The sequence below is a fragment of the Micromys minutus genome (assembly GCF_963924665.1).
Source record: "Micromys minutus genome assembly, chromosome: 5".
Taxonomy (NCBI): domain Eukaryota; kingdom Metazoa; phylum Chordata; class Mammalia; order Rodentia; family Muridae; genus Micromys; species Micromys minutus.
The window spans coordinates 75,067,473-75,093,276 of record NC_137974.1 but is presented as its reverse complement, the minus strand read 5'-3'; the positions used below and the strand labels follow the sequence as shown (position 1 = coordinate 75,093,276).

Genomic DNA, 25,804 nt, shown 5'->3' with positions numbered 1-25,804 from the left:
GCTGTAGGGTTGTGTTTGTGGGATTTTGGGGTACAGAAATAGCTCAGGACAGAGGCAGAGAATAGGCGGTAGCAAACCACCAAGGGAAGGGAGCTGCGTGGACAAGTTGGGCTGTGGTGACAGCTTGGACTGGGCGCCAGAGGTGCGCAGGGTTCCGTATCAGGGTCGGACTTGAGAAGTGAGACCTCAGGGCCAGTAAAGAGATAAACCGTTTTCTATTTTTTAATATTTACTGCAACAGTGTGGTTCCAGTTCAGTCCCAGAATTTGCCACTTCTTAATTTATATTTTAGCAATCATATATATATATATTCAGCAACATTCCAGACACCTTCCACATGCCCTTTCAGTACACATTAAATAGGTTTCTTTCTTTCTACTTATTGATTTATTTTATTTTATTTTTTTGGCCAGCCAAGCTTCCCCATCTATCACCTAAGGTTCTCACCTCATCTGAGGTCATACTGCATCCTTTGCAGCACATTGGGTTCTAAGGGTTCATGCCGATTTACTACCACTAAGTTTTGGAGCTCTGAGTGTGTGTGGTGTGCTCATCCTTCTCAAGGTTCCTGCTGAGGCATGCCTCTAATTATAAATTAACCCAGTGAGATCTCTTTATCTCCATAGAAGGGTAAGCAGGTTTTGGTAAAACTGGGACACCTAGCTTCTGTAGAAGGCTGATCCTTCCTGTCACTAAGGACAGCATAGTTTCTAACTGGTGCTATTAAAGCAATGTGGACAGGTCATTTGCCCCAAGCAGTCTAGTTACCAAAAAAAAAAAAAAAAAAAAAAAATTAAGTTTTAATGAGGAGAAAATGGTTATCAAAAAACACACAATGACTGACTTGGAAAAGAAAAATCATTTCCTTCATATTTATGCTGTGACTCTGTCATCCATATCCAAAATAAGGATTCAAAAGGCAAAAAGTTCATCAAGAAACTGAGTTTCTTTCAAGCAATGGGAAATTACATTTTATTCATGCAGAAATTTTTAGATAGCATGAATATACAACTGACATGTGTAATAGCTGTGGAAGAAATATCTCAAATTCAATAATTCTGTAAAATTAACAGTATCATGGATTCTGGTCAGGAGAATTGAATTTTAAGGTGCAGGTGGACAGTTTTACAGTGATTGGTGACACTTACAAAACAGATCAAGCTGTTATCTATTTAATATAATAACAATAGCACTTATGAAATATGGTGGGTTTTATACTCTTATGCTTTTATTAGAAGGGTTTCTGTAAATTTAGCATCACCTTAAACTCACAGCCTGAAAGAAATAATGAAATAACTTGATTTGTGTTTAGAAGAATTCTTCAGTCAGAGCTTTTTAAAGCCTGAGAGTAAAGCTCCCTATTCTCACTGCAGTCATGTCCCCTCTGTCTTGTTCAGGTGAGTACTGGGCATGTGTTGAATTGATGATCCAGTTCAAAGGTCCAGGAAGGATTTATCAGGCTTTATGTCTGAGGCTGTAGATGTAACACATATGGGTTTGAATTTACTATTGGAATTAACTACAATTAGAAATCAGTGCCTTAGTCCCGTGGTGCTGTGAGGGAGATAAACGCTCCTGACAGGAGCAGGGAGCTGCTACTGCTCTGATAAACACCAAGGTAAGCAGACTCCCATCCTTAGCACTACAATTACTGTGGTACAAGAACCTTTACACGTTGTTCTTGGAACATGATTGTCCATGCATTCTGCATTTCAAATGTTCACTATATCTTTCAAAGAAAAAAAATGGATGTTTTTTAAAAATGCAAGAAGCCAAGAAGCCATTTAGAGCCTCGATATACTGCTGACTGTTTCTATTACAGTTTCACACCATCGAAAGAACCTTCAAACAGATGACATGGGTCATTACAGTTCCTGGTTCTTCTCAGTATGTTACAAATGTTGGATGTTGTGATCAGTCTCCTCCGCTAGCCTTCTCAAAGCCCTCAATCCTTTTAGCCTCGATTCTGTTGGGAAGATGGCTAGTGGGTATTCCATCTCCTAAAGTGTCCCGATGGTGGGAACCATGTAGAGACTGTGGGGAAGCCAGTGGTGCTTCATACCTACCAATCCTTTACACCCCCCAGTCCAAAGTGAAAGTGTCAATTCATGTCTTGGGGCTTCACCCATAGGGTTCTATGTCTCCCCTTAATTTCCTACTGAGCAACTCAGCCACAGGACTCTCCTAGGACTGAACTCTTCCTTGTGGTTGTCTGCCGGTGAAGATAACCCCCATACTATATACACCTCCCTAGAAGTACCTTATGTGCTTCATCCATCCTGAAGTGCACACACTGTATATGGTGGCCATCATCAGCATTCAAAGAAACGAATCTTTTTCACTAAGAAATTATAAAATCTTAGTATTTCACATCTATGTCAAAGCTTCAGACCTGATCTTTTAATATTCATTTGCAACAAGAGCATTTATATCTAACTGAATGAAACTTTATTCCCACATCTATGACTTGTTTTGCTATAGAATTTTTTTATATTGAGAAATGCTAGAAAATATTCGCAAAATTGTGTGATTATTTTTTTTTAAAGAAGGGTGATCTCTGAACATGTTAATGTCTCAAGGGGTAGATAAAAATGAAGCAAATGGCATAAAAGATTGTTTGGTCCAATTAAAAGTGTTAATCTTGGACTGTAACTGGTTTAAACCAACATCTTCTAAAAAGCAAGTCACCGTGGAAACAGCAGTGGCAGTTCTGTACTTTGGAAATTGCATAATAACTCTGAGATCTATTCTTTCCCTTTTTCTCCTAGACAGAGATCAAGGGAAGAAGACGGTTGGGGGTCCTTTGTACGGTTATCATCTTCAGCAGTCGTTTACGGCTCTCAGTTACGTTGTCTCCTGAGCATATTTTGCTACAGAACCTTTTCTTATCCATTTGAACATTTCAGGAATTCATGGTGTCTTACAAAACAAGGAAGGGCTAATTATGCTGTTCCATCTTTTGAACTCCAGTGAACCTTTATAGCTGTTACCTTGTGAACGCCCCTGGAATTTCTGCTGAGAGTAATACAGTGGTTGTAGTAAGGTAGCACATGGCTTCTGCTTCATGGTCCTCTTTATTATTATTATTGGTCATTTTATTTGTTTTCATTTCATCCCCTCTGCAAGGCCCCGATCCTACCCTCTCCCCTTGCCTCTGTGAGTGTGCTCGCCCACCCACCCATTTGCACCATACCTAGAATCCCCCTATGCTGGGGCATCAAGTCTCGACAGGACCAAGGGCCTCCCCACTTCCAGTGATTCCAGATAAGGCCATCCTCTCCTAGACATGCAGCTGGAGCCATGGGATCCCTTCATATATAATCTTTGGTTGGTGGTTGAGCCAATGGGAGCTCTGGGTGGTTTAGTTAGTTGATATTGTTGTTCTTCCTTGAAGTCCCCCTTTCTGCTCTGTCAGCCCTTCCCTTATCTCTTCCCTTGGGGTCCCATGCTCAGTCTGATGGTTGGCTATGAGCATCTGTATCTGTATTGGCCAGGCCCTGCCAGAGCCTTACAGGGAACAAACAGCTACACCAGGCTCCTGTCAGCAAGTGCTTCTTGGTATCAGATATAGTGTCTGGGTTTGGTGTCTGCAGATGGGATGGATCTCTAGGTGGGGCAGTCTCTGGATGGCCTTTCCTTCTGTCTCAATCCCATTCTTAGTACCTGATTTTTATAATTCTATATTCACTTGCTGAAAAATATCCAAAGGCATCCCTTTCTTTCTGACAAATTACACATCTCCTACTTAAATTCCAGTATTCGATTTTATCATATTCTCTAATATTGACTTTAATAAAAACAAATATGATTTGTATTATCTGCCAAAAGTATTCAAATCATTATAAATGCTGGAGTCATATTTTCATATATTTATTTTTACATTATTTCTTACTTTCCTTTACTTCAAGTCTTAAATCATGTTTTCCTAATTCAAAATTTTTCTTATTTTTGGTTTTGGTAATGCATAAAATATACTCAATAGTCAAAGTATAAAAGCCATTGTGAAATTCTGCTCCTTCTTTGTCAAGTATCTGCTCTGACAGTATGGCTGGCCTCCGAGTTTCACAGCCTTTGGATGTGGTTAATTTCATCTCTTTTATTTGTAGCATTTTTCTTTCATATAATAAAGCTCAAAATAAAATTTAAAGAAAGTCTTACACTAAAAGTTCAATTAAGGAGTCATGTCTTAGAAAAAAATCTGAGCTAATTCTTGAGAGAATGAACTTCATTTCACACCAAATTAGCAACACCTTTTTTATTGCAAATGGCTCCTCAGAGAAATCCTTAGCCGAAAATATTATATCATCACTTCAAAAGAATTAAGTATTGTTTTTCCTATACCTTCATCTATCAATTTTTACTTAGTAGGTGCTCATTTAACCAGACTTTTGTGATGCTGGAACAATTTTGGGGACCCTGCTGTGTACAACGTTAACAGCAATAATAACCAACAAGACAACATATGCTCATGAGTGCAGTAGTAGTGTGAATGTTAAGAGGAAAAACAACCAATTTCTGCTTAGCTATAGGCCATCTGCGTAGGAGACAACACATGATTAGTATTACTGTAAATTTAGCCTAGAACCTATGGTTGAGGAACTCAGAGACCCCCCCAGGAGTGAGCAATTACTATATTTGCTAGTAGGCAGATTACATTCCAGTGGGTTGCCCCACTCTTCACCTATAAATATAAGAACATACGCTGTGGAGTTACTAGATTATTAAAAAAATAAGTAAATAAAAAGACTTGAATTTAGAGAGATTTGGGAGTAAGAATGGATCTGGAATGACTTAGAGGAACAAGCAGAAAGTAAGCATGATAAAAAAAATGCATTGTATACACTTATGAAACTCTCAAAGAATTTATAAAAATAATATATAAAAATGTGGAATATTTTACAACAATCTACTACTAAAGGAGACCTACAGATAAACACACCCTTGTCAAAATACTGATAATATTTGTGTTAGATAGTGTTATGTTAACATGACACAAGCTAGAGTCATTTGGGGAGATGGAACACCAAGCAAAGTGATGCTTCCACTCTATTCACCAGTGGGTAGTGTTATGGTACCTTTTAATTTGTGATTGATGGTGAAAGCCCAGCCCATTGTAGATGCTGTCACCCCGGGTCAGGCAGGCTTTGGGTTGTATAAGTAAGCATGATATGAAAATATTGATGGATAAAGCTAGCAAGCAGACCCTTCTATGGCCTCTGTTTAATTTCTGCCTTTGAGTTCTTGCCCTGCATTCCCTGAATTATAGATTAAACAGGCTCCTCCCCAAGATGCTTATGGCCATAGTGTTTCACCACACCTATAGAAACTCTAAGTGAGACAATGTCTTCAGTAGTAAAATAGGAAAAAATACTAACATGTAAATGGGAGCACAATAAAACTATAGTAATCTTTTTTAAAAAATGAATGCCCAAGTTTTCAGAAAGAATGAAAAGCTAGAAAAATCATAGCTTGAGAACAAACAAGTAGACAAATGGAACAGCAGAACTGAGTACCAGTACACACACACACACACACACACACACACACACACATACACACACACACACACACACACATATCAAAGGCATTCATATGGATGGTGGGAAGAAATTGAAAATATTACTGAAAAGTGAGTACTGAATCCTCAGCATCTAAAAGCACAGCCATGCACTTTAGCCATATCCCACCTGAGTCTATCTGCAAAGCAAATAAAATCAACAAGGGAAAGTGATACCTGCCTGCTCATGTTTACCTTGGGTAGTTTATTTACAATCATTAAGTGATGGCCTCTGCCTATATGCACATCTACAGAAGTTGGGTGTGCATGATAATTTTCTGTCAGCTTGACACAAGCTAAATTTACCTGCTAAGGAGAGAACCTTGACTGAAAAACATACTTCCATAACATGGGCCTGTAAGACATTTAAAAAAAAAAAAAAAACTAGTGATGGGTATGAGAGGGCCCAGTCTATTGTGGGTGGGACCATCCTTGGGCCAGTGGGTTGAGCAAGCAAGAGAGAGCAAGCCAGGAAGCAGGATACTTGCTCCAATCCATGGCCTCTGCACCAGCTTTGCCTCCATATTCCAGCCTTGAGTTCCTGTCCTGTCTTCCTTCATTAATAGACTGTGATGTGAAAGTATAAGCCAAATAACCCCTCCCTCTCAAACTTGCTTTGGGTTATGGTGTTTCATCATACGAATAGTAACCTTAACTAGGACAATGGGTTAAAAAATGTCTATGTATGTACACATACATCAGAGTCTTTTTTTACTGTATACAAAGGATGAAACCTTGCCACATGCATGAAAATAAATGAAATGGAGATTATCATATCAAGTGAAATTAGACAGAATCAGAGACAAATGTTACTTATTTCCTGATACATGTAGAAATTGAAATAGCATCAAAAAGGCCCTGAAAGTGGAGATGGTCTATTGGAACTTGGAAATGTACCCGAAAGGAAGGAAGCAAAGGGAAAGAGGGCAGAAGGTAGAACCATAAGTTGACATGAGAAATACTTTAATGGGAATACCACAGCAAATCTCATTAATGTTAAGTGTGTGCTAATATTCATGAGAAAAGGGCAAAAAGAGGCAAACTAAAGTATCAACTAACTTGGATTTCTCAAAGCTTCCAGAAACGAAGCCATTACCCAGAGAGCATACATGGACTGGTCTGTGGCCCTTGGCACATATGTAGCAGAAGACAGACTTTCTTAGCCCCAGCGGAGTGCATGTGCTTAATGCTGTAGAGACTTGATGTTCCAGGGAAGGGGGATGGCAGGGTGGGTATGAGGTGGGAGTTGGTGAGGGTGTAAAGAGGGTGGGTGAGTGGGGGAGCACCCTCTGGTGATGGGGTGAAGAACTCTACATGGGAAGGGGGAGGAGCAACATTTTGGAATGTAAATAAATAAAATACTTTAATACTAAACAATTTAAAATATAAGAAAAGGTTTTTGTATTGTTTCTTTATATGACATTTTAGAAAGGGCAAATGTATAGCAATAAACCAAGTTGTGGATTCTGCAGTGTGTTAAGGAAAAGGGACTAGTGGATGACAACAAATATCATTTCAAAGAGAGACTTTGGGGCTGATGGAATTATCTACATATGTGTTATTTATGGTGCTTGTTACTGTAGCTGACATTTGTGAGCCTCTTAAAGGGTCCTGAATGGGTCAAATTTATCAGTTCTAAGCAGTATCTCACTAAATCTGACTTTCAACTGGTACAAATTTATCAACACTACTCATTCTAGGCCGATGTGAAGAGATTTTCACAATTTACAGATATTGATGAGAAAGAAGAGGAATAACTTATTTCAGGAGATATTTTTTTTTCAGTTGGCTATTTCCATCTTACCAATAACATTTCCTTGTGATTTTCTTTATAAATAAAAATTAGAGATTTGTGAAAACATCACATTGAGCACGCTGCTTGCTTTGTTAATGGAATTAAAGTTCACTAAGTAGTTTATATACACAGTGATGCTTACTTAAGAATAAGGTTCTCTAATGAGTTCACTGGTATCTTGCTCAGGTTTCACACTGCTGTCTCCTAGCTTGCAGTTGTGGATTTACTACATTTTATCTCTTGTGGTTTAGTAAGCAATTTGATAATTTAGCAAGGTAAAAGAGATTAAATCCACTGCTTTAAACCCTCATATTATGTAACTATAATTCACACTTGTATTATAAAATAGGGCAGAAATAACACCTGGAAATGTGAGTCACTCGCAAATGCCTTACCTTTGTGTCGGGGTCACGTAGCTACTATCATAAGCCTCATAGGTCTGGTCGTCATATTCACCCCCATAGCCATCATCGTACCCCTGAAATATAAAGAAATAAAACATTTTTTTAACAAACCAGTCTGCTTTGTTATGTTTACATTTTCTAAGGATTTATGTCCCATAAGCTTGGGTTAATTTTCATGCTTGATTATATTTGAATACATTTAGAGTTTCCATATAATCTTAAAAACTAGTGTTATTTTCTTCTTTCCCTTTGTTGTGGCATTGTGTGCTTTTTTTTTAAGAGAAAGAAAGAATATGAAGCTGGGTGAATAAGGAGGTGGTAGATCTGGGAGCAGTTGGAAAAGAAGAAAGAAGATGAAGAAAACAGATTTGCATATACACATTATATACTTACATATATAACTTATAAAATATGAAGTATACAGAAAAGATTTAATTCTTATTAAACAGACAGTTCATCAATGACACAAAAACACCTACTGTAAGATGCATTTACAATTTTGATATATAATAAAGATCGGTTAAGAAATTAAATGCTATTCTTCCTTTTAAAAATACCATGTGTAAGGGCTACAAAGAGATAGCTCTTCTGGCAAAGGATTCTATGTTCAGGTCCCAGCATCCACTCTGGATGAAAACGTTCCAGGGGCTTTGGCATCCTCTTCTGACTTCAGCTGTGCCTGCACTCATGTGCACATGACAACCCCCAACAAACACACACACACACACACACACAGATATAATTACAAATGAATAATTACAACAAAAATAAACTTTATCTAGGAACACTAGCCCAATGGTGGTGTATAGTATTGGTGTCAGTCCTACTCAAAGTCTTGTTTCCTCCTAAAAGCCATCATTATTAAGACAGAAAACTTAACGTATAGGACCCTTAGGTCGTGATGAGGTTTCAGGTTGGGAAACTGGAGTTGTTAATGAAAAGGTAAGTAAATGAAGGAACAAGCGAATAAAAGTAAGGAGAAAAGGGAGAGTGTGATTAAACACCTCGTCGTAAACTTTATCGTTTTTATATCTCATAAGTAATGTTGTGTGCCAAGTTTGATGAAATCACACTGACAAAAGGCCCGGAGATTTGTCATTCCGGAGTGTGCAAGCGAGCTAGCAATTACATGTTACGGCAATCAATCACTCTGCAAGAGATTCAGTTTTATCCCCCTTCGTGGTCATTGACTTTAAATCTTATCCATCTATCCTCACTGCTCCCCAGGCCTGCCTCCAGATCTTCACTGCAGCAATTTTCTCCTGAAACACACTCGCTCCCTACCCTATCAGTACACACCTTCGCTTTACCCCGGGGATCCTCAAATATCTTGTGCCAGAAGCTAAAAGTGAAAACTGCAAGCTGTAAAATCTTCATACTCCTTTGAACAAATTATTTTAATTTCTATTAATCAGAGCACCAGTATTTTACCACGGGAGGATTTATTTTCAGGAGCATTTATTTTTAATGTCTGAAAATCTATTTGGTTCTTTACTTCTGCCGTTTCTCTTTATTGTTTATATATCATATAGGCTGAGTCTAAAAAGATACATATTTTAGTGCCTTTAAGATTTTTCATATAGTTTCTGACATACAATAAAATACATTACTTTGTAGAATTCTTGAAGTTATTATATTGTTGATTAAAGTCAGTGTTGCAGTTTGTAGGAGAACCCCCCCTTGCCCCCCAATCAGGCTCATAGATTTGAATACTTAGTCACCAAAAAGTGACACCACTTGAAAGACTTAGGAGGTGGGCTTTTTCAAAGAAGTATATCAATGGCGGTGGGTTTTGGGGTTTCAAAAACCCAAGGTAGGCCCATCCTTCTGCCTGTGGATACGGATGTAGAAGTAGGAGCTATTATTCCAGCACCGTGTCTGTCTGTCTGTATGTTGTCATGCTTCCTGCTGTAATGATAGGGAACTAAACGTCTGAAACTGTAAGTCAGCTCTAATTACACTTATTCCTTTGTAAGAGCTGCCTTGGTCATAGTGTGTCTCTTGATAGCAATAGAACAGTAATCTAGCCAGGGAAACATGTTCCTTTGTAAGCTAACAAAAAGGTAACAATGAAACAATGTTCTGATGTAATATTTTCTGCTTCCACTACTGCATATTGCTGTTGAGAATTTCTTTTGTTTTTATATGATAAATATTTTTTAAATTTTTTCTACTTCATATTGGATGCCTTTCCGATTGTTGGTGGCATTTCTCTTGGTTGTTGTCTTTTATTAGGTTTTAGTTCACATGTATTAGCCTGTCTGTGTTACTGACATCTAGTATCATAATACTACAGATGTTTTAAACACACACTACTCAAAGGCAGCCTCCTATATCTACCTTCCCCTATCCTGCCTATATGCTGTGAATCATAGGCACACATCCAGGTAGAATTTTTTGCTTCAATATATGAGATTATGTGCCACACTTGTTTCTCTGTGCTGATTTATTTATATTAATATCTTCCAATTACACCTTATTTACTTCAAATGATAAGACGGCTTTCTTATGAATAGTTACTGAATAGTAGTACTCCATACTTGGTGCTTTAAATTTTCATTGTGGTCTGCCCTGGTAGATTTCTCTTCCATTGTGTAGGGTACCTAAATAGTTCTTTTAATCTAGAGGTTTACACTCTTTCCAGTTAAGACCTCTTAATAAAGTTGGTATTGTACATTAGAACTGTAATGTATCCTTTTTGTCTTATATGGTTCGTACTTTATTTTTACTTGATGAGGAATTCTTCATCTTCATTATTCATATGGGACATTTTACTTTGGTTATACACATGTGTTACGAATGGGGTATGGAGAGGACCCTCACAGTGCATCTACATATTAGGCAGTTAGTGTCTTTGGTGAACAACAGTTCCCAGTCCAGTTGGATCTTCTGAGAACTGCCATAGATAGAGCAACCCTAAACATTATCCATTGAATTTACCACCGTGGATAATGAGAAGACTGATCTGAGCTACAACAGGTCTTGAAAGATGTGAATATCTAGTTACTTATGTTTTTGATTCTCCACCAAATTTTACAGAAACCACCTGTCTGCATTCCATTTTCCTTTTAATTGCAGATGTTTATGCTCTAGCTTTGAATAGAAAGCAGGGGTTGAGAAAAAAATCTGATATTTTTATCTTGAGTTATAATTGAATCTTGTGAAGCAGCTAGCTAAGTCAGAGGTCAGTGTAGGTTCTTGATTTTATGGCTCTGATAGCCTTCCCTGTTTCTTCTATCTCTATCTGTTGAAATTCTGGTGATTCTTCAAAGTCACATTATATGATGCTTTCTAAGGAAATACTTTTTGCAGTTACAAAGCATGTGATGACCTCTGTGTGACTATAAATTGTTATTTGCCTTAACTGATACCTACAGTGTCTACACACATGGTTTTTCAATTTTCTATATTTTTCGGGTTTTAGAATTTTGGCTTCTTTAACAAAAAAAAAAAAAAAAAAAAAAGGAGTATACCATAGTTAATGGCTTTTTTAGACCTATGGTATTCAGTATAGTCTATTCCATAGAGTACTCATCAATGTTAATCAATATTAAGTTGCTAATGTAGCACAAAAATAATCTTTTACAATATGGATACAGCTTGGCTCAAATCAATCTAAACCCAAAGAGAAATCATTCAGGTGGTCGGATCTATCCGTATCATCTTCCTTTTCCAAGAATAATGTTATACCTTGGTCTAGGGACAGTACAGCGTTTTATTTTCTCCTGTACATTTTTACTTTTGTAAAGATCTTGCACAGCAAACTCTTAGAATAGAGAGACAGCTTCTCTGTTAATCCACAATTTCATAAAGTGCAAAGTTCAATTGTTCTTCATAATTAGTTACTAATGAAGAAAAAAATAAATGTTGACATACACATTATTTTTTCTTTCCTGATACTTGGCCTATTTTTAAAAGCAACATTTGGTGCCAAGTTTTAACGTGTTTGTATGTGTGTAGATGTTTAAATAAACAGTTCTGCAAAGCAGCAAATGCCATTAACTTGTCCACAGGCGCAGAAAAAAACATACTTACTGATATTCCATTCTAAGCCTTCAAAACCAAGCCTTTAATTATTCAGAGGGCAATTCCCCCTCAATAAACCTGGCTCTCTAAAGGAGATGGAAGTAAACAAGGATGGTCTCGAAACTGGGCAAGGAGATGTGATAGCGCAACCCAAGGTCCAGCCCGTTCCAACTTCAGCCTGGCTTCCTGTGGGAGTTCCTAACTAAATTGCCAACCCAGGCGTGGAAGCATCCATCACCTTGGTTGTCTCTTCCCTGTTCCTCGGTTCTTACGCTGGTAAAGTGGCGTCCATTCCTGTAGTCTCATTGCAGTAGTTTAACCACATGGAAGCTGCGAAACAAATCATACCCAATACAAGATTGCTCAAGAGCAATTTACTGTCATGGTCGTAGAAACTGGATTTGAAGAACCTCTTGAGTTATGTGGAGGGCATGCGGAACACTTGAGGGAAGGCAGAAACAGGAGTTAGAAAGAGAACCAGAAAAAAAAAAAAAAACAAAAACAAACAAACAAAAAAAAAAACACCTGATTTATGAAGAGATTATACCAGAGTTGTCCCCCGGCCATTGCTGCCTTGGAAATTCGGATCAGGAACTAAGAATCTAGCTCAGTGGGGTTTATGTGTTTACTCCCTCAACCTGTGTTGAGCATCTATTGTATACTAGTGAATCCTCTAAGAAATATCCCGTAGGAGGAAGACTGAGGCTTCCTCCCACCAGGCATCATCTACTAAAAGCTTTCCAGCTGGGATGGGACTGTCCTCGGGACCTCCATCAGTGCTGGACTGTTGGCTCGCTTGATCTGCAGCTTGGAAGACACATGACAGACGACATGTTTGAGAGGAGTTAGGTAAAGGGCTAAGATTGCATTCGCTCAGATTCCACCGCAGAGATGCATGGAATTCTCCGAAAACACAAAAAGAGACAACCAGAAGAATCATATGTGAAGGGATGCCATAAAGGTATGGAGCTACACAAACGTAGAGAATGAATTCAGCTGGTTGTTTTCTGAGCCTGCGGGGAAGATGCAGACAGTAAATTCCCAGTGCAAAAGGGCACACACTGAGAAGCCAAGAATTGTTAAAGCAACTGGCCGGCTATATGAACGACGCCATTAGTCAGCACGCACGGATTACAGTCATTGGTTCGAAGAGTGGTTTGCTTCATTTATATACAGTTCCCTTGAAAGAAAACACCATTCTATCTAACCTGTACGCACCTTGTGTCTAACCATCCACTTTATTTTAGATGCTGAAAATAGCGCTGAAGATTTCAAAGTCTTTAAGTGCTGCTTCCAGACTGCACCTGATGTCTCAGGGAGAGAAAAATGTCTGTAATAAACACTTCCCTTCTTCTGTTCATAGACACATATCTATGAGTGGGTGTGACAATTCTTCGTAAATTATGGCAAGAAATGATACAGTTTTTAAAATACATCTTCTCTTTAAGATTTCTTCATATTTGTGAACCTATCATTTGATTTTCTATTCTTTCAACCACATATAAAGGTCAAAACAACATCCTCAGGAAGCCCAGTCTTGACTGTTTTCTGGGTTCTACCTAACACTTAAACACAACTTACTTTCAGCACAATACAAGGTGTAGGCCTAAATGAATGGCTCCCAGCAAGTGAAACAAAATGACTTACAATTTCCCATAACTTATATAGATAATTCATATCTCAGAATATCATATAAGGGAGTGTGGAAAATAAATGCATGTCGTTTTGACTACCCAGCTATGCAGCACTAGATTACCATTTTTATCAGCTTAGATAATGCGATGAAGAGAAGCTGGAGTGATGGCCCAGTGGTTCTGAGCATCCAACGCTCATAACGTGGGTTTAGTTAACAGTACCAGTGTGGCAGCTAAGAACCATTGGTAAACCAAGGTCCAGAAGATAGGATGCTCTCTTCTGGCCTCTATGAGTATTGGACATATTTGGTATATATGCACACTTAGGCGCGCATGCTAAAATTAATGAAATCTTTATTTAAAATAAAAAATGTAGTGAATCTTCTTTTACATATCTACTAATTTTTCTTATTAAAAATTCATTTTGACTTATATATTCACTCTTAAACTATAAGCCAAACTTATGCCAACGTTAAGTTGTCAAATCTAAATAATACTGGCTTTACATGTAAGCTTCAAATGACTAAAGTAGTAAAATATATTGAAATGGCTATTATTTAGGCATTAGTTATAAAGAACACTGAAATGTAAAACCTGTTTTTGGAAGTCCTTATTTGGTTTTCTTCTCATGATACTTCTCTGGGGAAATGGTGTGAGTATGTACCAATAGTTTCATAAATATAAAACCCACTGCAAGTTTTATAATTCTTTTTTATGCTAATACAGTAGTAGGTTAAGTCACAGGCAAATGCCTGACTAACTTCTAACCCAGGAAGGAGACAGATTGTTGATAACCCTTTCTGACTCTAACAGATGTTAAATGACATTTTCACTTACATCAACCAATCAGATGGAAGTGAAGTTTCCAAGACTTCTCTTAGTAAGTCACACACTTGTTACTGATAGGTGTGACATTCCTCTGACCTACAGAAAGGTCCTCACTTCTAAAAGAATGTCTCAATTTTATATTCTATTATATTCTATTACATGCAAAAAAACCCTACAGTTTTCATAAATATCTTTTTATTCATAGCTTTTTAGTTCTAGAAACAGCCAGCTCTGCTCATCCATGGTATTAATGAACACCTGTATCACGGTTGCTGTCACGTGACCAGCGTGATTGGAAATTGATATTGGATCACTGGAATAATTTGCACAGCTCTGCCAATCAGTTCAGTAAAGCAGATTCAATACTAGAGCATTTAAATTGTGACAAAATCCAAGGGTTTGTGTTCTCTCAACTTTATTGTTAATACAGTTTATTTAATTTTAAATTTATGCAACTTAAAAAATGGTTGGGAACTAATACAATCTTTCTGAAGAATTCAAAGGGACCTTGAAATATGTTATGAATATATTGTACCTCTAAATGGCTAGTGGCTTACCAGATTGGATCAGGATATATTTGAACTTTTAAAATGACTTTGGAGGTTCTCTCTTTTCTTTTTTTTAAGACTTATATATTTATTATATGTAAGTACTTTGTGGCTGTCTTCAGACATACCAGACGAGGACATTAGATCTCATTAAAAATGGTTGTGAGCCACCATGTGGTTCCCTGAATTTGAACTCAGAACCTCTGGAAGAGCAGTCAGTGCTCTTAACCACTGAGCCATATTGGAGGTTCTCCAATCACAGATATGGATGCACTATAAGAGTACACCAGAGGCTGTCTTAATCTGCTTAATAATTACAAAGAGATTTTCAGGGGAAGTTTTGTCTGAAATATGTGTTTGAGGGCACCTGGGAATAGTTCAGGTGAATAAACAGGCAAAGAGAAAGAAGGCATCCCGTCCCTAGGTACATTTGAGGATAAAGGTACAACGAGAAGCCACTATAAAAAATCAAGGTTTAAGTTCAGAACTTTTAGAAGAAATGTCTAACCAAAGTTGTACATGGTTTTTTGATTTAATTAAAAAAAATTAACGTTGTATATTTCTGCTGAAATCTTGAAATCTGAGGAAGCTTTATCTGACTGTGATTTTCTTACAAAGGATTAGAGATTTTTCTTGGAAGGGAGAATATCAGTAGAGAACCTCAATGCATTCCTGAGTTGGTGTTAGTCTTTGCGCATGGGGCTTTGAAACTGAGAAAGTATCTACTAGAGAGATAGTGCCTGCCAGATACCAATACACAGGTCATCATCGAAATAACCATGGCTATGGAGGAGCAGGGCACAATGCAAGAGAAATCGTCAGTGGAGATACCCAGGATCATACTGTAGAGTGGAAGACTGCACGTTGCAATGGCCTACATCTTCAATATGGGGTTTCCTTAGCTTGTTTCCTTTTAATGTGGACCATAGGAAGGTCGATAGACAGAATGACTTGTCGTCCACAAAGATCAGAGGAACACTCTTTGCAGTCAGGTGTCTGTTTCCACCATGTGAAGTCAGGACTGAGCTCAAGTAGTCAAACCTCAATGGCAAGTTACTTTACCGGTTGAGCCAGCTCACTGGCCCAGAAATAGGACTTTTCTCATCACTATGTATTTATAGGGTTTTAATATTTCTTGTCACTTAACAGAGGGAAGTGTGAAAGATGTGGGAAGCAAAGCTTGTGTTAGAGAGGAGAAAGAGGTTTCAATGAGCCACCAATGGTGAATGTAGATACAGATACAATAAAGCATGCACATTTCTAAATAATAATAATAATAATAATAATAATAATAATAATAATAATAACAATAATAATAAATGCAGATACAATAAAGTATGCACATTTCTAAATAATAATAATAAATGTAAATGAAGATACAATAAAGTATGCACATTTCTAAATAATAATAATAATAATAATAATAGTAATTTAAAAATAAAAAAAAAAAACAGAAGAAAAGCTCTATGACAAAGAAATGACCAATGTATGAAAGGGCAAACATACACACAAGATCGAATATTATGCACAATTCACTTTATCCCAGACTCACACAGGAGTTCAGATCCATGTAAAGCATGGTCTAGTATACATAAAGCCATGGGTTTAGCCCCACAAACCATAATATGTACATAAATGTGTGCAACTTAGGTGTCAAAGAAAAATAAGTAAAAAGGTGGGAAAAACAATTCTTATAGAAAACAACTTAAAAATGACTCTTGCTATGCATTTCGGGAAATAAGTATCCCAAAATTTTTCACTGACAGTGCTACAGACCTTTATGTACTAAATCTTCTAGATTCATAAATTAAATGAGACCAAAGAAAATAGCAAATGGGAAAAGTCCAGTGGTTGAATGTTGGTAGTTTCCCAAAGTATTATGAGACATTAATAATAAAATACACAGATCTGAAGTTTTTAATCTAAAGGAAAACTGAAAAATGTTTGGAAATACTAGGTACATGTATATTTTAATGATTTAACAAAAATAGACTTTTGAATTTGTTAATTTTCATTTTATGAATGTCGAGAATATAAATGTGGACTGGGTGCATACAGGAACCTGTGGAAGACAGAAGATGATGTCGGAATATCTAAAGATGGAGTTACATTTGGTCCTAGTCTGTCTGATATGGGTGATGGAAATTAAACCAAGGTTCTATGGTAGAGTGGTGTGTGCTTTTAACTGATGAGCCATCTTTTCAGGCTCCTCAATTGGAAGGTTAATTAACATGCAAAATCATATTGACTTTGCTATCTACTTGCATTCTCATTTACATTTTAAATTAGAAGATATGTAGGTGATAGATTTAGTACTGGTCGCCATCCTCATTTCGGGTTGTACATTGTGGGTATTAAAGCAGAATGAAGAAATATAATATTGTGTAATTTCAAAGACAAGCAAGGGAAAAGTGAAATAAACTCAAACAATCAATAATAATAAAAACCATAAAACATTCTAGAATTAGGTAATTTAATTATGAGGGTCAGAGTAACAAGTCTGTCACCAAACATTAAAATGCTTAGCACTGAGGCAGTTTGCCAGTGATGACCTTTAATATTATTGAATGTAATTAGCCAGTCAATGGGAACCTGGCATCTATTAGTTAAGTGTGGTTAATTCTTAAATGCACGTTACTTTCTTAGCATAAGGATATAAGCAATAAAATGCACAGACTGTCTCCTGTGTGTATGAGCCCTTCTTACTGTATATACTTATGTAATAGCTCTAATTGTAATACTTCACAGCCACCCCTTCCTTAGTACATAGCAGTCAATGTTTATGACCAGTATACCTTGACTGTGGGTTCAGAAACTTAAATATTCCTGTTCTTAAGTCTAATACATCCCTATATATGTTCATCACATACTATATTCTTGATATTACACAGATGGTGTCTGTAAAATTGATGTGATTCTAATGGCATCTTCAAATGACTTTTACATCCAAAGAGCAGGTTCCAGTTAGGACGATGGGGAGCAATGTCTGGATACCCCTCTGGTGTGTAGCTTTTATCACAACCGAAGCAAGTGAGTTTCTCACTTCTGGAAGTCATGATGTACTGAAAACTACTCTAAAACCTAGGACACCTGTGCTAAGCATGGAATGTAGTGACTCCCAATGCTCTAGCTCTTAGGAGATAATACTTATATTTATGGAGTTTTTCTAGGAATTGAGTGAACAAGGCACCAAATGAAGAATTCTATGATATCATTGTTCCTAAGCAGAGAGAAGCTATATAACAATATTTCTGAATGTCTGTATACTCAATGGGCTGCTGCAAGGTTCATGTTTTTGATGTATGTTCTGTGGAAACTAGGCATCTCTCAAAGCCACGAGAACACCCCCTGACAGCCCAGCATACATGACCCAATGTTCTAGGTTAACACACTAATCTCTGAAGAGGATAATACTGAGTCTAAAATCCACTGGATAAGATGAAATAACAAGCCTCATGAGGGACATATGGAAGAAGTTATTTATATGTACATATATGTGTGTGTGGGTGTGTGCGGTGTGCGTATGGCCATGTCTATATTTTTTTCTTTATATATATATATATATATATATATATATATATATATATATATATATATATATATATTAAAATCTATAGTTATAGTTATACACACACATATGTAGACACATACACACATACTTTTTGTTGTATGTGAGCTCAAACGTGCCCATTTGAATGGCATATTCTTCACTTCATGCTCAATACATTTCCATTGTACAACATGGTGAAAACAGTTAGTAGAATGTCCTAATTTCACAGTTCCCAAGGAGGACATTTTCAATGTTCTTACTTCAAATTGTTCAGTATTTGAGGTGAGACCTAGGTTACCTTATTTGAAAATTATTTAAAATTATATTCATCAGCCACATCACTTTGTATCCTACAAATGTATACAAAATATCAAATGTCATATAAAAACCAGTGTTTTATCCCCAAGTGGCTCTATAGCTTTAAAAGAATACTTCAAGAGATCTGCAGGTTAGGGTACTGCTAGGTGCTTACAAGTCAACCATCCTAATGCTGGTTTGTGGGCAGTAGAATATGGCATGAGAGCCCCAGATGAGAAAATGGGATTTTACTACTCGACATAGGAAGATCTATAGTGAAGGAGTATAATCATGTGTGTGAGGTCGTTTTCTGCCCCTCATCCCAGAGGAACAGCAGATGGTCAAACAGAACGTCTTATAGGAGAAAAATCGTAAGATAAGGAACATTTCAAAAACTGCTCTTCAGTTTTGCTAGGGACATAAATAGTACAAGTAGACAGTGGAACATGTAGAGAAACTATGTCCCTGAGTCTTTGGCATACCCAGTGAGAAAATCCAAGGAGAGTCAGAACCTAGCGCAGACTGTGGCTTACATGAGTGACGTTTCTGCAACAGTGACTCACAGTGCTAAGAGCAGGCAGACTATTATATTGTTTCCATGATTGTATACTAGCCGAAGGTTAGGTTAGTGGATGACAGCAAATGCATTTATGTTTATTTAAAATTATAATTTAATAAATTTCTCCTTTTTCACCAGCCCTTTCATTTCATAGATTCCTATACTTCACCTATTACAGTGTTAGTCTTTCCTACCATCAGCTATAGACATTGTCAGCCATGACATACTGTCTCCTATCTCTGGTGAGGCTCTGGAGTTACTTAATACATGATCTTAATACTTTCCCCCCAAAACATTAATTTCAAGCCAGTTCCCTGTTATTGGAAACAATGACTGAAACTTAATTTCCAAAGTTGCACATTCCCCTCAGCTCACCTCATTATTTTTGTTGATCAAACTATTTTTGACCTAGGTTCGCAAGTAGGCCATCCTTAATCATTCACAGTTGTGTTAATTTTCTTTCAGTAATAAATCTATATAATAAGAATGGTGTCACAAACACTACATTAATAAACATAATAAAATTTGGTCCTTGGCAGAGACAGAGGAAATCTTTGTTAATTAGAGAGTCTTCCAAGATTATTATTAAAATTAAATCTCTTGGAACATTTTTGCTATTTTCCTCTAATACATTATAAGAGGATATTAAAATCATGTTTTTATTTTAAGATCCCATTTTCAGTAGAGTTTTTTCATCCCTGTTCTCACTAATGTTTTAAACATTTTACAAATCCAACAGTAGTGCATTCAGTCCAACTGACCAATGGATCAGTAAGGTACAAGTTGATAGTCCTGTGGTGCTGGGTGATAATGGTTTTATGTCAGTGTAGTGATGCTCCCTGTCTTTCACACTGCTTCTGCCTTGGAGCTGAGAAATCAGTTGCATAAGTCGCTGAGGCTGAATAACTCACTCAACTGCTAAAAGACAGAAAATTGCAAATTCTGCCAGATCTAAGAACAGGAACAAGCTTTAGAAGGCAAGTAATATTTTTCACTTGTAAGTACCAAAAGGTTAAAGGTGAATGCAAGGGCAGGGGCATATGTTGAGACCAAATTCAGGAGGCTGGCATACCAAGAATGTGGGCTATTGCAAAAAAGAACCAGAAGATTGAAGACAGATGTTTCTATGTTAAAAGAAATTAGGAGCTGTGATGACTGGTTTTGTGTCAGCTTGACATAAGCTGGAGTTATCACAGAGAAAGGAGCCTCCCTTGAGGAAATGATTCGATGAGATCCAGGTGTAAGGCATTTTATCAACTAGTGATCAAGAGGGGAGAGCCCAGGCCATGTGGGTGGTACCATCCCTAGGCTGGTAGGAGGAGCCCTACCAGCTGTGCAAGCCAGGAGGAGCAAGCCAGTAAGTGACATCCCTCCATGGCCTCTGCATCAGCTCCTGCTTCCGGACCTGCTTGAGTTTCAGTCCTCACTTCCTTTGTTGATGAACAGCAATATAGACAGTGTAATCTGAATAAACCTTTCCTCCCAAACTTGCTTGTTGGTCATGATGTTTTGTGCAGGAATAGAAACCCTAAGACAGGGGCTGTCCAGGTAGTCAGCTGTCTTTAAAATTTGTTTAAGTTTTAGAAGCTATGTTTTGTGCACCTTTATACTCAGGTAATATTTAAGTCATTCTTGGATTTCTGACATGGTTAAAGACTAGTTATATTCTCATAAATAAATAAGTTGTTTAATGATGAGAGATATAATATAGATTGAAAGGATGGTTTTCAGATAATAATACAAGTAAAAATCAGAACATAATTTAGGCATAGAATCATAAGCTATTTAGAATAGGTGGCAAAGTACTTTATCTAATTGACAAATGTGATAGACTAGAAGTTAATTGTATATCATATTTTGTAATTTACATAATTGTTATGGTTATGCTCAATTTATGTCTGAGAAAAGAGCCTCTTTTATTTTCCTTTTAAATCTGGACAGAAAAGGTAAGATGTTGGAGATTGATTCTAATGCTTTGAATTATTCCAGCCTCAAAAATTGAGAATCTGCATGTCCCAACACTGAAAGTCCTTCTTTCCAACTGGTTTTTGATCCATCAATAAAGAGCCAAGGGCTAATAGTTGGCCAGACAGACTGAGGTAGGACTTTGCGATTTGCATGGTCTAGGAAGAGAGGAAGAAAAGAGAGCTTACCATGACAAAGAAGAAAAATGACCAAAAAGAGTGATGCTTTTCTTTCCAATTTACCACAATCTCAGTTTATAATATTAACATATCTCCTTTATTTCATACGCATATATTTATGTATGCGGATGTGCTACCCAGTAGGTCATTTCATGATGGCGAAGTTTATTTTGTGTACCGTTCCTTATGATGGTCACTGGTCGTAACAACAGCAAAGAAAACACCATTGTGTCCTTCAAGGAGCATATGCCTCACCATAGAAGCCAAGACTGTACAATGTGACCGAGAGGAAAGATGCTCGGAGGAAAGGGAACAAGGCTATCAGTGCAAGTCTCCAAGTCGGCATAACACCTGCTTTGCACATCCATGTTTACTGCTGCAGCAGACACAATACCTAGGAAGTAGAAGGAACCTACCTTCCCATCAACAAGGACTAAAAAAATAAAGTAGTACATATATACACAAATTTATTCAACTGTAAAGAAAAGTGAAATGAAAGCATTTGTCATGCCTCCCACCAAGAATCTACTTCACCAGAAAACATACTGTTAATGAGGAAATATGTTTTCTTCCCAGAAGTCTTCCCTCTTCCTAGATGCAGACATTTACCTACACTTGCAGGGCTTGCCTGCTTGTTGGGTCTCAATGGTCAATCCCTAACTTTACTTTCTCTTCCTTTCTCTCCTTTTCTTTTAGATCATGGCTGAAGCCCTGTCCTGCTTTCCCAGACTTCTGAGCTTTGTGCTTGTTTTTCTCTGCCCCCATCCTTTTTTGCCAAGCAGATGTTTGCAGGACTCCACTGCTGAGCCTGCCTGTCCGCCTCTTGGATTAGAATTTAAGCAGGACTCTCTCCTTCTTTTGTCTATCTTCCCCAGGGAGCTGCCAAGGCTTATAGCTTGCTTGCTCCATTGTTTCCTTTTCAAATTTTAATAATAAAATTGTCCTGGAACTTACTTCTGAGTCCACTAAAGAAATCTTTAATAACAAGATTAAGGCCCCACTGGAAGGGGTACTTCAGTTTGACTGGTAATTTATGGCGCCCCAATTTTCCCTATAACAATGAACACACAATAATATACTACAGTTGCTGTTCCACTGGCTTTTTTGTCCTCAGATCCTTTTTCTACTTCTTCCCTCTCTTGCCTTTCAGGCATCCTCCTTTGGCAGGGAACTCAGCTACACTGGGTCTTCTCTGTAGACACACTGTGTGGTCATAAGCTAAAGAAAAGGAACTGCTTAGCCTTAGTTTTCAAACTCATGAAAGGTTTATGCTCAGTTTAGGTTGGGTGTTTCATGTTATTATAGCTTGTGTGCCAGTGAATGCTAACTTAGTAGAATGTCAGTGACTCCTAGGAGTAGATAATTTGGTATTCTGGACATGTAAAACTAATTAGTAAACTAGGGATAAACACCTTTAAGGGGAGAACCTGAAAGACCAGAATAAATCCTGACCCCCTAACAGGTAAAGTAGAAGACCCATAGCAGATAGAGTAGAGCCAAAAATGTAGGATAGCAGGTTCAGTGACTGTTTCAGGAACTGGCTAGGCATAAAGAATTTGTGGCCTTAAGGTCAGGGTGACTCTGTTTCAGAAACTGACTGACCATAAAAACATAAATGTTAAATAACACATCATAAACAATCTTGAGAAACAGGATGTTCCCCTCACCATTCTTCACTGGTAATTTTGGTATTCTCCAATGATGTACTCCCTCCCCCTGGGTTGTGGTTTTCTTCCTTTAAAACCCCCTTCTCACAGACACTCATAGTCAGACTCCTCTACTCCTATGGGATATGAGTCTCGACCCCAGTGCACTGGTCCATTAAAAAGCCTCCTGTAATTGCAGCAAGGACAGTCTATCCTGAGTTCTTGGGGGGTCTTGTTATCAGGAGACTTGACTGAGGGTCTCCCCTCTGCAGGGGGTCTTTCAAACCAAGACTGCAAGTTAGCAGATTAGCAGAGAGTTGGTGAATACAATCTTTTGCTCCCTTGTTTGTGGTACAAGAATGTTTGTTTTCCTCTCAGAGCTATTGGGGAAGGGTCTGGACGTAGCAAATAGGAGAGATGCAAGAAATGTGCAAACCTCTGTTCTACACCACATAAAAAGTGTGCAAGGTGGTAAATATGTTCACAATCAGCTTGGGTAGTGTGTCCACATCTGCCCAAAAGAATCCTCAAACCTCAGTTTATTTAGAAAAGAATTGGTTTCCAGATATAACTATATTAAAGTTCTTGATATGAATATTACCTAGATGTTTCCTGAGAGAAACACAGGTGTGTTCAAAGATGGCACACAGGAGTACATAAGATATGAAAACAAGGCAGAATGTGGGTGGTACACTCAAGTTTGAAATGCTGTTGCCAACACAGAAGATGTCTCACAACATTCAGAGAAAAAAATACAGTGCCATGACACCTTCATTTTGGAGCTCTGACCTAAAGGACAATGAAATTTTTCTAGGTTAAACTATAGAACTCCTGGTAGTCAGTCATCTAAATCTCATTAAAACAGGTTTTCACAGGTGTGGCAAAATACTGCAGGAAAACAAGGGAGAAAGGTTCTTGTTAGCTCTTGGTTCCAATGATCCCAGTTTGTGTCCCAGCCCAGCTTCTTCTGTTACTTTCTGTTCTCTAGTAAGGTGGCACAAAGGTAAAAGCTGTGACATTGCTCCTGCCTCACAGACAATTTGGAAGGAGAAAGTGGGGGAAGAAGTGGGCAAGAACAAAACAGGTAATATTCTTCAATGTTCAACTCCAGTGACTTCTGTCTATCCCTGGGTCCTATCTCCTAAGATCCCATTCATCTGATCCATTGATGATGTAAGCACCTATTTTACCCAATCAACTATCCTTAGTGTCAGGTTGGACCGGCCAAGCCATCAATGCATGAGCAAAGAAAAGCTATGAGTGTGTAATGGCTATTCCTGTTTGCCAACTTGAATATATCTGACATGAACTATAGTCAAGAATTGGAGGGCTCACTGGTGATCAAGGTCTTGAGGCTGGAAGACACATTTCTGACCTAAGCCTTGGCATGGAGATTTGATGTATAATGGCCATGAAAATCTTAGGCCCAGGCAAAGTAGTAAACACCTTTAATCCCAGAAGACTGAGGCAAATTCTCTGAGTTCAAGGTCATCTGGGGCAAAGGAAATCCTAGATCAGGTGTGGTGGAATACATCTATAATCTTGGCCACAAGTTCTACTAGAGGCCTACATAAAGACATTGGAAGAAGGAAGACTCAATCTTTGACTACTTGCACTTACTTGCCAGCAGATCTGTTGGAACCTACTTCTATAGAAGACCAGCTGAAACAACTAGCCTCCTGGGACCGAGAAACTACTAAATTCTTGAACTTCCCATTCACAACTGACCGTTATTGAGTTAACTGGACTACAGACTGTAAGTGATCACAATAAATTCCCTCCATAAGCCATTTCATAAGTTTTATGACTCTTGAGAACCCTGAATAAGAGAGTGCTTAGAGTCAGACTTTTGCATTGTGTTTCTTTATAACAATACAATATTTATAATAGAATTTAGCATAACAAAATAACAGTTTGAGCTCAGATTATGGTCTTACTTATTTTACATTTAACAAATCACTATTTTATATGACTGCATATGAGTTGCTTTCGTGCACTTTCTTCCTTGAGAAGGACGGCAACTGTGCACTTATGTTCTCATGTGTACAAGTGAATTATTTTTATTTTAGTTCAAAGAACTATAAAAAATGAACTTCAATGGGAATTGGCTAAAATAATTTTTAAAGAAATGTTTTTAAAATTATTTATGAAAACCTTTAATAAAATTTTTTGATATTTGCATGCTTCAAAAATCCAAATTTGTAATTTAATTATTTTGTGTTAGTGATCAAGCATTGGTAACTTTTTAAAGTTTCTTAGGGTACAGAAATGAACAACCAGGTATGACAGCCATGAAGAATTCAGCCATGTTGAAGAGTTCTTAATGTGTTTAAAGGTTCACCAAAGCCATTCTACCAAGAAAAAAGATCCTGTGAGGAAATGTAGCTGCTATGAGAATCCAGGCAGCTGTGCCCATGAAATCTTGACAATATATAGTTGGTTAAAATAAAAATAATCAGCACAATGATTTTGAGGCTTGTATTCTAATGCTAAATACTGATCCCCTAAGTCTGGTTGCCCCTGGGGACTAGGAAATCCTCATGTATACCAAGTGATCTTACATAACTTTGCTCCTTAATTTAAGACTACTGGTTGAATAAAGATGCCTACAGCCTGAGACTGGGCAGAAGGAAGGTAGGCAGGGCTTTAGGTCCTGAGGTTGGGTTCTAAGGCAGAGACCATGAGAGGAGAGAGAGAGAGAGAGAGAGAGAGAGAGAGAGAGAGAGAGAGAGAGAGAGAGAGAAGAGAGAAGGAGGAGGAGGAGGAGGAGGAGGAGGGGGAGGGGGAGGACAAAAGGAAGAAAGGAGAAAGAAAGA

General features: G+C 37.7%; 1 protein-coding gene across 1 annotated transcript in view; it reads right to left on the bottom strand.

Moving 5' to 3' along the window:
- The window catches only part of KHDRBS2 (KH RNA binding domain containing, signal transduction associated 2), a gene marked incomplete at both ends in the record, with an annotated part of 365,783 nt that overhangs the window by 27,826 nt on the left and 312,153 nt on the right, over window positions 1–25,804 (bottom strand). The window contains one exon of the mRNA XM_080917471.1: window positions 7,748–7,830. Within this exon, the coding sequence (XP_080773597.1) occupies window positions 7,748–7,830 (83 nt within the window). The remainder of the gene's footprint in view (window positions 1–7,747; window positions 7,831–25,804) is intronic.